The sequence below is a fragment of the Sminthopsis crassicaudata genome, chromosome 2 (assembly GCF_048593235.1).
Source record: "Sminthopsis crassicaudata isolate SCR6 chromosome 2, ASM4859323v1, whole genome shotgun sequence".
Classification (NCBI taxonomy): domain Eukaryota; kingdom Metazoa; phylum Chordata; class Mammalia; order Dasyuromorphia; family Dasyuridae; genus Sminthopsis; species Sminthopsis crassicaudata.
In genome coordinates this window covers 395,776,590-395,792,467 of record NC_133618.1, presented here as the reverse complement: position 1 = coordinate 395,792,467, position 15,878 = coordinate 395,776,590, and the positions used below count along the sequence as shown (strand labels likewise).

The 15,878-nt window shown below is 32.6% G+C and overlaps 1 protein-coding gene across 2 annotated transcripts in view; it reads right to left on the bottom strand.

The window, feature by feature from the left end:
• RBM27 (RNA binding motif protein 27) overlaps positions 1-15,878 on the bottom strand; it is a 68,897-nt gene that overhangs the window by 14,834 nt on the left and 38,185 nt on the right. For both annotated transcript variants that reach the window (XM_074291721.1, XM_074291722.1), the window contains exons 11-17: positions 14,443-14,587; positions 11,758-11,911; positions 10,382-10,690; positions 10,128-10,271; positions 4,158-4,277; positions 2,373-2,447; positions 1,814-1,978 (exon numbers count right to left, since the gene is read on the bottom strand). In XM_074291721.1, coding sequence (XP_074147822.1) covers positions 1,814-1,978; positions 2,373-2,447; positions 4,158-4,277; positions 10,128-10,271; positions 10,382-10,690; positions 11,758-11,911; positions 14,443-14,587 — 1,112 coding nt within the window. The remainder of the gene's footprint in view (positions 1-1,813; positions 1,979-2,372; positions 2,448-4,157; positions 4,278-10,127; positions 10,272-10,381; positions 10,691-11,757; positions 11,912-14,442; positions 14,588-15,878) is intronic.

Here is a 15,878-nt window from a genome sequence, read left to right as displayed (position 1 = left end):
AAGTAAGTGGGGGTTTTTCCCTTATAGTAAGCCTAAATTTGTCTCTTTATGAGTCCTACCCATCAATCTTGGCTCTATGAAGTTCTGTAGAACAAACCCAAACAAATCTAAACTTGGTTATATGACAACCTATCAAATACTTGACATAGCTTTCACATCTCTTTCTAATTAGTCTCCTTATTTGGCTAACTATTCCAAGTTCCTTTAATTAAGGCTTTGATGGAATATTTTCCATTCCTTCACCATAACTACTTCTGAGAAAGGTCCAGCTTACCTATAGCTTTCTTAAATATGATATCCTGAACCTTACAGAATCCCCAACATAGGGCTTATTGAGGGTAAATTTGTGTACTGTGTTCTAGACTTCCCTTATAGCTCTCAATTTTGTTATTGTTTTTACTCTTTAAAATGAAATTCCAAAAAAATTAATATTTTATTTGCCTTTTAGATGAATAATCACAAATATAATCTTATATCAATGTGCGCACACACACACACACACACACATGAAATTCTAAATTTTCATGCTTGACAGCTTAAACCTTATTGCAATCATATCCTCCAATGCATCTATATAGTTGTGATATTATTTAATATTTTAAAATAAGAAAAATAGATATAAATGATAAAATCTCTCCAAGTCCAGAATGAGCAAGTCTATAAATCCTGATTATCCTTTAAATATTATATCCTATTAAATCTAGTATTATCTTTTGAAAATTAAAAGGCAAAGTCGGGGTCATATCACCAACAAGATAAAGGATTAATTTCTGACCTCATCATTAAACTAAAATTGCTCTCTTCAAAGTTAACAGTTATTTATTAATTGCTAAATCTAATGATCTTTTTAATCCTGATTTTTTGACTTCTTTGCAGTCTTTAATACTGTTAATCATCATCTTCCCCTTGATGCTTACTTCTTTTTTTTTTTTTTAGATTTTTGTGACATTGCTTTCTCCTGGTTCTCCACCTACCTAGCTGACTACTTCTCAATCTTCTTTGAAGAATCTTTACCCAAATCATGCCCACTAACTATGGATGCCCCACAAGGCTCTATCCTGGGTCCTTTTTTCTTCTCCTTCCCTTCTATTTCACTTGGCAATCTCATCAACTCCCAATGATCATCTCTTTAAATAGATGACTTTCAGATTATATAGCCCCAATCTCTTGCCTCACATCTAGTCTCACATTTCCCACTACCTACTATCTATTTCAAACTTTTATGTTTCATTATCTTTCCCCCAAACACTAACTTCCTCCCTATTACTTTTGGGAATACCATCATCTTCACAGTCACTCAGGCTCACAACCTAATTGCCATCAATTCTAACATCTTTCACATGGCCCTTTCTCTCCTCTGACACTATTACCAGACTAGTGTTGGCCTTCATTACTTAATGCCTGAACAATTGCAATAATAACTGTTTGGTTAGTTTCCCTGCTCAAGTCTCTGTGGCTTCTATTATCCTCCCCTTAGTTGTCAAATTGATCTTTCTAAAGTACATGTCTGATTATGTCATCCTGTCCCTGTCCCTTCTCCTTCTCAATTCCCATTCCATAAATTCCAATGGCTTCCTATTACCTTCTGGATCAAATATGAAATCCTCTGTTTAGCTTTTAAAGTCCTTCATAACCTATCCCTGTCCTGCCTTTCTAGTCTTTTTTACTCCCCTTCAAGTACTCTGCAATCCAGTGACACTAGCCTCCTTTGCTATTCCTCAGACAAGACATTGTATATGTGGGCAACTGGGAGTCATTCATAAAACCAGGATATAAAGACAAAATCACCATTCATAAATTCAAATACAGATACCTCTGTCTTTGACTTCAGTTTGGACTGTGTAGAAGCTGCAGAAGATGTTTTTAATTCATCTTTCAATTGTGAGATTTTTTCTCCCAGCTCTTTCAAGGTCTTCATTATATTTGCTCTTTCTTCTGGTTTCATGTTCTTATTTTTCTCCAACTTTGATATTAGCATCTACATAATTAAATACATGTTCAAAATTTGTAGCTTAACAAAACCAATATAAGCTAAGTGCTGAAAAATTAAACAGGTTTTCTAGAATGGACACTTATGTAAGTAACATAATATGCACCCTCCTCCCTTGCTTCCCTATAAAGGTGAGGAACTTTGGATGTAGAATACTGCCTACACTACCATTCTCTGTAGATATGTTGGTTAGCTTTGCTGAACTGCCTTTTTTCTCCCCCTTTCTTTTTTATTCTGGCTCATCAGGATAGAATAGGGAAGAGACACATTTGGAAATAAAGGTGATAAAAAAAAAAAAAATACAACAGGATTTTTTTTTTTAAATCTGTGTGTATGTGTGCATGTATAATAATATAATAGATGCACAACATGAATTTCTTACCTTTTGACATTCTATTTGCTTCTCTAGTACTTCTTGTCTCTTTTTCCTCATATCTTGCTGTAGCTTCATTGCCTCCTACATAAATAAAGGGAAGCTAAATTTAGTAACAGCATTTGCTACTGAAATGTAATGGAACCATTTTTTCTAAAGAATCATTACCTGAGAAAGGTTTTTTCATCAGAAAAAATTTCTATTGTAAAGTTTTCAAATTATTTAGAATTCTAAAACCAAATTTATTCAATGTAGTTACTAAGTAAAAATGCATTTATTTTGTGAAAGTGACTAATAATATTTAATTGTCTCATGTGAATGTAATTTATTCCTTTGAATAATTTGACTTTGTTATAGCTACATCAGGATCACATCTACTGAATAAGCCAAGTGATCATTTTTGACATGAAATTTTTCCAAAATGTATGATGTTCCTGTAATTCAGAAATATCAGTGACAAGAGGCTCTCAAGACATATGCTATATATGCTTGCCAAAATGTGTAATGATTTGCCTTCATTTAATCCTAATGCACTTAAAAATTACCTTTGGTCAAAAAAAGAGGCTTATTTAAATCAGAAGGATATTGTGTAAAGTAAAAACAAACAAGACTGTGAAATATACAACCAAAGCGCTCACCTAAACCAAAGCTTCTTAAACTGTGGGTTTTATGAAAAATTTGACAACACAAGTTTCTGAATGCTCTGCTTCCTGCAGTATCAAATATTCCACCAAGATTTAATTCTTTATGTAAAAATAAACAGGCATATTCTTTTCATTAGTATGCAAATTTGCTTTCCTCTTTAATAATAGCAAAATTATATGTATACCAAAGAATTATTTTAAAATAAATTTATGATTTATTATCAGTAAATTTAATTAACTATTTATAAATCTATATTCCTGGGGGTCACACAAAAATTTCTTAGGCACGAAGGGGCTGTGAGTGGGGAAAAAATCCTGACTGAAATAGTAAAAACCAATCTCAATTCACATAAAACACTACACCGCCCTGCTTTTTTTCTTCTAACCATATTAAACTAGACAAGGACAAAACAGTGATAAGCAGAATCCAAACTTAATTCTGTTTCTTCTACTCATTAAGACTAAGCATTACAGATCTTAGATTGGAAGATATATAACTTTGACAAATGTGTTATCCATTGTTAATATAAGAATCTTCTAACAGTATATAAGTGTATAGGATAATGTGCATGTAAATGTAAATGAAAACAACACTAAGAGGCAAATGAACTCAGATTAAATATAATGACCTATCTTGGTCCAGGGAACAATAAATGCTAATGACTAAAGGTTTTTCTGCTCCAGGTAAGGAGCTGTGCTGGTTACAGAATACTCCAGATCGACTACTATGCCAGGCAGATTTACTTAACTGTTTTTCTTTGTTATACAGAGGATTCAATGTGGAAATAGGCCAGACTGGGAAATGACTTGCAATGCAAAAAGCAAAAAAATAAAACAAAACAAGAACCACAAAACTGAAAAAGCTGCTTGAGGGAAAAATGAGGATTCTGTTTTACGTCTTTTTAATTTTTTCTTTTTCCAAGGGCATATTATTTAATATATAAAAGGGGTGTGAAAAAATGTTCTCCTTAATTACTAAGAATTAAAGAAAAAAAAGACTGTTTCTTGAATCCTGAGATCAGGATTTGCTAATTTTAATATTTAAAAAAATAAGCAAATTTAATAATGACACTGCAACATCAAAGGAACCACCCCCCCCATACAAAGATGATTAAAAAAAAAAATCCAAAATGTCAATTAAAATTGTCACCTGTTTCTTTTTAAGAACTTCTTGGACATCATGGGATTTAGATATTGAACCAAGTTTTGGAGTTGTCTTTAAGTTTGTAGAGCTGTACACCATTTTTGCATGGCCTGGTGATGAAAATGTCTAAAATAGAAGAACAGGGTTGCATGAAATCCTGCATGAAATCATAACACTAAAATTTAAATGAAATCATAACACTAAAATTTAACAATCTCAATCAATTTAAAATCTAAACAATCTCAAAACACATTCTCTCCCCATCCCAATCTTTCACTGAACACTAGTTTTCTAGCTAAAAGTTATTTAAACCGTTTGTAAAAATTCATAAAGTGACATGAAAGCAAAAATACAGTAAAATCTTTGTTAATGAAAATTAAATTTTTTTCTCTTCTCTTTAAAATTATAAAAAAATTATGTTTAAAAATTTGAATTCCAAATTCTATTCTTCCCTTTCTCTCCCCAAGATAGTAAGCAATCAAATATAGATTATTATGTGCAATTATGTAAAACATTTCCATATTAATCACTTTGTACAAGATTCAAATAAAAGGAAAAAAATGAAAAACAACAAGCTTTAATCTGTATTCAAATAAAATCAGTTCTTTCTCTGGATTCAGATAATATACTTCATCGTTAGTCCTTTGAGAATGTCTTTACATCACCATATTGCTCAGAATGGCTAAGTCATTCACAATTCTTCATGGAACAATAATATTGTTGTTACTGTGTACAATGTCCTGGTTCTGTTCACTTCACTAAGCATCAATTTATGTAAGTTTTTCCAGGTTTTTCTGAAGTCATCCTGCTTATAATTTCTCATTTAACAATAATATTCCATTACAATCATATGCCACAGCTTGTTTAACCCTTCCCCAACTGATGAGCATCCCTTCAATTAGCTACCATAAATATATAAATATTTTTTTGCCCCCCTTTTTTTTGTCTTTGGGACATAAAAAATGTCTCTATGAGACTTTGCAGAAATAATCAAGACAATGTGAAAAATCTCACTAGGAAAAAAAATAGAATCAGAAGAGGTAATTTTTAAATTATTGGACTTTCTTGAATGCATGGTAAAAAAAAAAAAAAAAAAAAGTCTAAATATCATATTTCAAGAAATTATCAAGGAAAGTTGCCTTGATATTCTACAGAGGATAAAATAGAAATTGAAATAATCTATTGACCAATCAAAGAGAGTCTAAAATGAAAACTCCCAGGAATATTATAGCCAAATAAGGAAAAAATACTGCAGATAGCCAGAAAGAAACAATTCAAATATTGTAGAGCCACAGGCAGGAAAGCCCAAGATTTAGCTGCATTTACCTTAAAAGATTGGAATACGATAATCCAGAGAGTAAAGAAACTAGAATTGCAACCAAGAATCACAAACCAACCACTTCCAGGAGGAAAAATGAACATTCAATGAAATTGAAGACTCTCAAGCACTCCTAATTAAAAGATGAGAGTTGAATACAAAATTTGACTATCAATTACAAGACTGAAGAGAAGCACAAAAAGATAAACAGAAAAAGAGACTTAAGAGACTTAAGTTTAAACTATTTACATTCCTACATGGGAAGACACTTGTAACTCATAAGAATTTTCTTATTATGGGGCAGTTAGGAGTGTATGTATAGGCAAAAGTAGTATGAGCTATGATGGGATTATTATCTTAAAAAATAATAGTAAGGGTGAGAAAGAGGAATGCATAAAGTCAGATTTAAATAATTAGAAAGACATTCAGTACTCTTGGATAGGCCGAGTGAATATAATAAAGATGACAATACTCCCCAAACTAACCTATTTATTTAGTGCTATACCAATCAGATTCCCAAGAAACTATTTTAATGACCTAGAAAAAATAACAACAAAATTCATATGGAAGAATAAAAGGTTGAGTATTGCAAGGGAACTAATGAAAAAAAAGTCAGATGAAGGTGGTCTAGGTGTACCTGATCTAAAGCTATATTATATAGCAGCAGTCACCAAAACCATTTGGTATTGGCTAAGAAATAGACCAGTTGATCAATGGAACAGATTAGATACAAAGGACAAAGAAGGGTACATCTATAGCAATCTAGTCTTTGACAAACCCAAAGATAACCACATTAGGGACAAAAATTCATTATTTGGAAAAAACTGTTGGGAAAACTGGAAATTAGTATGGCAGAAATTAGATATGGATCCACACTTAACACCATATACCAAGACAAGATCAAAATGGGTCCAGGATTTAGGCTTAAAGAATGAGATCATAAATAGATTAGAGGAACAGAGAATAGCCTACCTCTCAGACCTGTGGAGGAGGAAGGAATTTATGATCAGAGGAGAACTAGAGATCATTATTGATCACAAAATAGAAGATTTTGATTACATCAAACTAAAGTTTCGGTACAAACAATACTAATGCAAACAAGATTAGAAGGAAGTAATAAATTGGGAAAATATTTTGAAAGTTAAAGGTTCTGATAAAGGTCTCATTATTTCCAAAATATATAGAGAACTGACCCTAATTTATAAGAAATCAAACCATTCTCCAATTGATAAATGGTCAAAGGATATGAACAGACAATTCTCAGACAATGAAATTGAAACTATATCCACTCATATGAAAGAGTGTTCCAAATCACTACTGATCAGAGAAATGCAAATTAAGACAACTCTGAGATACCACTACACACCTGTCATATTGGCTAAGATGACAGGAACAAATAATGATGAATGTTGGAGGGGATGTGGGAAAACTGGGACACTAATACATTGTTGGTGGAGTTGTGAAAGAATCCAACCATTCTGGAGAGCAATTTGGAACTATGCCCAAAAAGTTATCAGGCTGTGCATACCCTTTGATCCAGCAGTGCTACTGGGCTTATATCCCAAAGAAATACTAAAAAGGGGAAGGGACCTGTATGTGCCAAAATGTTTGTGGCAGCTCTTTTCTTAGTGGCTAGAAACTGGAAGATGAATGGATGTCCATCAATTGGAGAATGGCTGGGTAAATTGGTATATGAAGGTTATGGAATAGTATTACTCTGTAAGAAATGACCAGCAGGAGGAATACAGAAAGGCTTGGAGAGACTTGCATGAACTGATGCTGAGTGAAATGAGCAGAGCCGGAAGATCACTATACACTTCAACAACAATGCTGTATGAAGATATATTCTGATGGAAGTGGATATCTTCAACATAAAGAAGATCCAACTCACTTCCAGTTGATCAATGATGGACAGAAACAACTACACCCAGAGAAGGAACACTGGGAAGTGAATGTAAATTGTTAGCACTACTGTCTATCTACCCAGGTTACTTATACCTTAGGAATCTAATACCCTTCCAATTGATTAATGATGGACAGAACCAGCTACATCCAGAAAAGGACTGGGAAATGAATGTAAACTGTTATTTTTACCTTCTGAATCCAATTCTTCCTGTGCAACAAAAAATTCGGTTCTACACACATATATTGTATCTAAATTATACTGTAATATATTTAACATATATAAGACTGCTTGCCATCAGGGGGAGGGGGTTGGGGGAGGAAGGGAAAAAATCTGAATTGAAGTAAGTGCAAGGGATAATGTTGTAAAAAATTACCCATGCATATGTACTGTCAAAAAATGTTATAATTATAAAATAAAATAAAAAATTTAAAAAAAAAAAAAAAAAAAAAAAAAAAAAAAAAAAGGAATCTAATACTTAATGTGCAACAAAAAAAAAAATGGTATTTACACACATATATTGTATCTAGGTTATATTGTAGCACATGTAAAATGTATGGGATTGCCTGTCATCAAGGGGAGGGAGTAGAGGGAGAGAGGGGATAATGTGGAAAAATGAATACAAGGGATAATGTTATAAAAAAAAAAAAAAGTTACTCATGCATATATACTGTCAAAAAAATTATAAATAAAATTAAAAAAATAAAATAAAAAGAGAGAAAGAGGAATGCATTGGGAGAAAGGAAAAGAAAGAGGAAGAATGGGGTTAAGTCTTTTGACATAAAACAAACACTAAAGAGCTTGTACAGTAGAGAGAAGATGGCAGAAAATGCTTGAATCTTACTCTTATCAGAAGTGGTTCAAAAAGGGAGTAGTAGACATTCAATTGAGCATAGAAATCTACCTTATCATGCAGGAAAACAAAGGGAAAGAAGATAAAAGAAGATGGAGTGAGATTGCTCATAAGAGGGAGGGCAGATTGAGGAAGGAAATGGTCAGAAGCAAAATATTTTTGAGGAGGATCAAGGTGAAAAGATAAAGAATAAATAGGGGTGAAATAGAATGGAGGGAAACAGCTATCATTACTGTGAAAAAACATTATGAAGCAAATTTCTTTAATAAAAGCCTCATCTCTCAAACATATAGAGAAATAAGTCAAATTTATGGGAATAAGAGTCTTGACCAATTTATGAATGATCAAGTCAGTTTTCAAATGGAATCATTAAAGCTGTCTATTACCTTTATGAGAAAATGTTCTAAATCACTACTGTTTAACATAAGCTAAAACAATGAGGTACTACCTAATACCTATCAGACTGGCTAATAGGATAGAAAAGAAATGTGACAAAAGTTGGAGGGGATATAAGAAAAAAGAGACACTAATGTACGGTTGGTGGAGTTGTGAAGGGATTCAACCATTTGTAAAATAACTGGTAACTATGCCTAAAGGCCTACAAAATCATGTACACCTTTTGATCTGACAATACCACAACTAGGTCTATATCCCAAAAGAGACAAAAAACAAAAAGGAAAAGGACCTAAATGTACAAAAATGCCCTATTATCAATAATAATTAAAGAAAATCAATTCTGATATTCTAAGCCATATGGAGATTGGCAAAGTTGATAAAGAACTCATAAATGTAGGAGGGACTAAGGAAAAAAGGTATATTAATGCACTGTTGGTGAAAGCGTAAATTAGTCTAGTCATTTTGGAAAGCAAATTGAAACCGTGTCTCAAAAGTTATTAAACTGCATACTCTCTGACTCGATAGAGATCAAAGAATAGAAGAAAGTACCCATATGAACAAACATGTTCATAGGAGTTTTTTTTGTAGTGGCCAAGAATTTGAGTTGTCCATCAACTGGGGATTGATGGAACAAGTTACATGTTATAAATGTGATGGACTATTATTGTGCTATAAGAAATGATGAAGGGTATGGTTTCTAAGAAACCTGGGAAGATTTGTTAAAATAATACAAAATAAAGTGAGAAGAACCAATAGATCAATTTATATGACAATTTTGTAAAGACAAACAACTGAAAGGATTAGAAACTCTGATCAACACAATGGTCAACTATAACTTCAAAGTCCTCAAGATGAAACATGCTACTTATATCCAAATAAAGAGGTCAAGGACCAAAGTACAGATGGAGGCTTTTGTGAGGGTTGGAGGAAGCCTTTTTCATGGACATGGTTAATGAATCAGCTTGGTTTTTTCTTAGTTTTCTCAATTTAGGGGAAACTAGAAGGACCAGGAGAAAGAGAACATGGACTTAAAAATTCTTTTTTATAAAAGAATTATGATCAACTTAATGATCAAACATGATTACAGAAGACTGATAAAATAAATGTATGGTATCCACCTCCTGAAATAATGGACTTGAGATAAAGAATGAGACATATGCCAAAATGGAGATTTATTTTGCTTGCCTATGCATATTTTTACAGAACTGTTTTTATGTGGGGAGGAGGTTAGAGAAAATGAATACCTATTAATTAAAAAAAAAAAAAAAAAAAGCTTTCTGGCATTTTGGGCATGAGGCAACAAAAAACATGTAATCGATTGATTCATAATCTCATTTATTATTATTCTATAAAGTGAATACAGATTTCTAGAAGGCAGGAAGTATCTTACCTTTATCTTCATAACCCTAACACCTAAAAATAGTGCCTTACATAGCAGATGCTTACTGAATGTTTGCTGAATTATGTATTACTATGAATAAGGTAGGGATTCAGGGAAAAACACACCTGACAATCATCTCCTGTGGTACCACCAGACTGGTTCAGTAAGTGTACTGTATCACTCTGGTTTCCACTTGCTTGCCCAAGGCGATGTTTAACAGGAACTTTGTTAAGAACATATACACCTGGTGTCTGTGGTTTGTTCATCATCTGTAAATATACATAAAACATATTTTAAAATACACATAATATGTTTGTTTCTATGAAAACAACATTTCTTGCATTTTTACTATCACATGTTATATAATGCACACTCCTACCTTCTGAATACTCCCATGCATTGTAGAGGGTGGAGACTGAGCTACAAGTGATTGCTGTTGATGGAGATGTTGTTGGAGATGATGATGTTGTTGGGACAAGTGAGAGAGAGTTTGCTGCTGCTGCTGCTGCTGGAGGAGCAGCTGCTGTGTTGGAGGTGGTAATGGTGATTGCTCATTATTTTCCCGGTGCCACAAAACTCTTATAAATCGATTATTTAGAACAGCTTCTGTGCTGGAAATGGCTTTTCTGGCCTCATCATTAGTGAGATACTGAATGAGAGCTGCCTCAGGATCACCCTTAAAAGCAACCTATAAGGGGCAAAAATTAAAAGAAGACTTATTAGGGAGAAACAAATCCACATAGCATTTAAGTAGTTTTATGAAAAGTGAGTATGTGGTAACAAGCATCTACTATCCTTTTTAATAGATGCACTATTTTTAAAAAATAAAATAGGGTATTCAGTTTTATTTTAGCAAGCACAAACACTTATTCAAAAGGCTTTTCTTATTGTCAATGACATGTTGTTTAAATAATTACTGATGCCAACAAAAGTATTACTTATTCTGAAAAAATAATTTTTTAAAAATTACTTTTTAAAAATACAAACTCCCCAAATATTTAGCATACCAATTCTCCTATAGTTTTCCCGGAGAAGAAAATTATATCTGTATCCCATTACCAATACTTTTAAAAGCCTAAGTATTTCTGACCTTTACTTCACTTTCAAATTTAGTATGACAGTCAATCTCAAACTCAAAACAGTAAGCAACTAAGAAAATATTCAATCCACAATCTGACCTTAGTTAATACCAAGACTATATTCAAATACTGTATTCTATTTGATGAATAGAATTAATTAAACCAAAAAGCAAAGCCAAAGATAGTGGATCTTAACTACTCAGTATATCCATATATCCTGGTCAGCAGAAAGGGATGAGATATTTAAAAAATTATTAAAATTTCTACAATTGAGATTGAAAGCTAGATCAAAAAGCTAAAGAAGCTTGGGAAAAAATCACTTCCACAGAGAACATAATAATTTTGGACAACATCATTAACTGTATATCTGCCTGAGAAAAACTGGAAGGGGAAAGGAAGAATCTCTAACACCAAACAAAACTGTGAACCTATCATTATCGTCAGGTCTATGCAGACTTCTCTTATCAGTGTTAACCATGCACTTTGCAAACATGCCCTTGAGAGAGAGCAAAAACTCAGGCAAAAAACATACCACTTTGCCAAAATGGAAGGACAAAAATTATATTTTACCTTCGCTGTAACAATATCACACCAAGATGATAAATAAGCATACTCCACATGACCCCCCCCCCCATCTCCCACACCCCTCCCTCTACCCTTCAGATTTTGGTTTTACCTGAATATTGACAATAGTTCCAAATTTGCTGAAGTGCTCATTCAGCTTTGTAATATTATTGAGTTCCTGGGGAATTTTCCTGACTTCTAATTTGGTGTTTGTATATTGATTCTTTCTTAGGAATCCTTGTTTACTCTGATTGTTATTCCCTTGCCTGAAAAGAAGAAAATTTAATGAATATTAACTATTGAGTTATTCTCTTAAATAGTAACATTATAACCAACTAACAGACAACACTGCATAAGTATCTAATGCAAATAAGCTAAGAATGTCATTTGATATATAATACTAATGGTAATATACATTTTTAAAAAAAGAAACTAAGCAATCTACCAAAGCAGCACGGTATAGTGAAAGAACCAAAGATTTAAAGGTACAAGATTGGAGTTCAAATCTAGTTTTGCTGTTTACTACATATGTTATCTTTGTCAAGAAAAACCTCTTTGTAACTGTTTTCTCATCTTCATGATGAAAGGTTTGGACTAGATCAAAGTTTTTTTTTTTTTTTCTTTTTATTGAAGCCTTTTATTTTCAAAATATATACAAGTATAATTTTTCAACAATGACCCTTGCAAAACCTTGTGTTCCAATTTTTCCCTTCCTCCCACCCCCTTCCCTAGATGGCAAGTAACCCAATATAGGTTAAATATGGTAAAAACATATGTAAATAGAATATATGTATACATATTTATACAATTATCTTGCTGCACAAGAAAAACCTGATCTAAAAAGAAGAAAATGAGAAAGAAAATAAAATGCAAGTAAACAACAACAAAAGAAGTGAATATGCTATGTTGTGATCCATACTCAGCTCCCACAGTCTTCTCTCTGGATGTAGATGGCTCTTATCAAAACAAAATAATTAGAACTGGCCTGAATCATCTCATTGTTGAGAAAAGCCACATTCATCAGAATTGATCATCATTGTTGTTGCATTGTACAATGGAGATTAAAGTTTCTTACACTATGCTGTGATCCCATATGGTGTTAAGTGGGAGTTGCAAAAAAATTAGTGACAGTAAAAGGTTTCTAAGCACAATTAACAAAAATTTAATTCAAAATCAAAAACATAATGAATTCAAGGTATTTCTAGTAGCATTTGCCCATACTGCATCGCATAACTTCACTGCAACTTTAATTCTAACCACACAACATATGCCCTCTGTACTACTTATGAATGAACACTGCCAGAAACACTGTGGCTCAGATTTGAAATGGGATCATGTAAAAATTTCTTGGGCAAAAAGAAGTTACAAGTGGAAAAATTTTTTAAAGTCCTAAAGTAGATAATGTATGAAATTTTCCTTCAGTCCAAATTCCCAAAATAATTCCTATCAATAGGGATAGGGCATTTTGTAGTTGGGAAAATGAAGAAATAAATTATGAAGTATAAGGACTATTTGAAAAATAAAAGCTGAACTGACACTAGAATCTAGATATTAAAAAGAGCTATGGATAAGCAACAAGTAATTCAGCATTTCTGTTCTTTTAATATTCAAGCACACAGGTATTTTATAATAGTGGCATTAAAATTTTGTAAAGTTGTGGGATCTTTATTTCTGTTCATGTTCTAATAATCTCTAGGACTTGGAATATGAAAAGAATAGAAGCAAATTATACAACTTTCATTACCATTCTGTCTTATGAAACCCCAAGAGATGGCTCCTAAGCCAGCAAAATACTGTGAAAAATACTGCTTAAAGATATGATTATTCCTTTTAATGAAGAGAATACCAGACATTAGAAAACATCTATTAGAATTTATTAATATACCACTACACACCTGTCAGATTGGCTAAGATGATAGGAAAAGATAATGATGAATGTTGGAGGGGATGTGGGAAAACTGGGACATTGATGCATTGTTGGTGGAGGTTGTGAAAGAATCCAGCCATTCTGGAGAGCTATTTGGAACTATCCTCAGAAAGTTATCAAACTGTGCATACCCTTTGGTCCAGCAGTGCTACTACTGGGCTTATATCCCAAAGAAATACTAAAGATGGGAAAGGGACCTATATGTGCCAAAATGTTTGCGGCAGCTCTTTTTCTAGTGGCTAGAAACTGGAAAATGAATGGATATCCATCAATCAGAGAATGGTTGGGTAAATTATGGTATATGAATGTTATGGAATATTATTACTCTATAAGAAATGACCAGCAGGATGATTTCAGAAAGGCCTGGAGAGACTTACATGAACTGATGCTGAGTGAAATGAGCAGAACTGGAGATCACTATACACTTCAACAATAATACTGTATGAAGATATATTCTGATTGAAGTGGATTATCTTCAACATAAAGAAGATCCAACTCACTTCGTTGATCAATGATGGACAGAAACAGCTACACCCAGAGAAGAAACACTGGGAATTGAATGTAAACTGTTTGCACTACAGTCTTTCTACCAAGGTTACTTATACCTTCAGAATCCAATTCTTACCGTGCAACAAGAAAATTGGATTTACACACATATATTGTATCTAGGTTATACTGTAACACATTCAATATGTATGGGATTGCCTGTCATCTAGGGGAGGGATGGGAAAATTTGGAAAAATGAATATAAGAGATAATGCTATATAAAAAAAAATTACTCATGCACTCATATGTACTATCAAAAAATTATAATTATAAAATTAATTTAAAAAAAAAAAGAATTTATTGATTAATAAATGATTGTCTTACTTTCCCATCCAAGGCTTCTTTGTGAGCGGTCCTTCCAAACCACTCATAGCTCTTTTTCTGCTATCCGGTTCAAGCACTACTCTGGTTATGTTGCTATTAATTGACACAGGAACTGGTGGTTCTGTTTGGATGACAATATTAGCAGCTATAGGAAAAAAATTCACAATATTATTGTTATTATACTATACATATGATATATATCAAATAAGTAAATATATAGGTATCAAAATGTTCAGAGTCAAAATTTACAAAGTATAAACAGTATACAAGAAATACTTTTTTCTTTCTAGGATAAAAGGAACACTATATATCTATATCTATATAAATATAGATAGATAGATATACAGAGATAATTATGATTTTGGCGCGCACACACACACACACACACACACACACACACACACACACACACACACACACACACACACACACACCCCTACTCTTACAACCTATTTTTAGAAAAAAATCTAAGTATAAAAGTTATTATGTAGAAAAGAAACACTTCCCCAACATGGCTGAAGTTTTATATTATAGTTAGGCTATGCTACTGAGAGAAGCTAATTTTATAATAAGTATGTAGAGACAAAATAAAAAAACAAAAAAATCATTCATATTCATCCTCTACCTATACTTCCAAAAGTAGTGGGTACCTGGGTTTGTGGGCAACATAAAGAAGAAAGGAAAAACAGGAGGTTAAAAACACAAAAGGTAGGGCAACTGAAAGTAAGAGGTGTACTCCAATGGCAAAAGGTCCCCACCATGAGGCCCTTAGTAAATTGTATTGGTTGATTTTTCTTCCAGTAGCGGCTTGTGACCTTAACATAAGCCTATTCTACTAGATTACATTGAAAATAAGATAAGTTTAAGGAGCACTATGAATTTTGCACCCAATACATACAAATCTATCATAATTATCCAACACAAGAAAGCCAATTTAAACACATAAAATATAAACATAAGGATCAGATTTGAGCCTTTTCTTCTCCTGAGTGTAAGTTCTCAATTTTTTGAAAGATAGATTTGATTAGAGAATAACAAAGATAAATTGAATATAAAAAGTTAAGAAACAAGTATTATCTAAATGGTTGTGAATTAAATTTTAATTTATGGATTAATATTTAGTTGTAAAATGAAAACACCTAAATCAGAGGTCAGCAATTATGTAGCCTAAGAATCAAATCTGATACCTGGGAGATAAGAATATATTTTATTGCTTAAAAATGTAAAAGCAAAGTCCATTCTTAGCTCACTTGTACAAAAAAACGGACAGATTTGACTTAAAGATTGTAGTTGATCAACTCCTACTTTTAAGTTTTCCTTTGATAAAAATAATATAATTGATTAAATCAATTTAATCAACAATAAGGATATAAAATAGGGATTGCATCTGTGATTTCATTGTTGTAGGGAAATGCTAAATGAGGAAACTCCTTTTA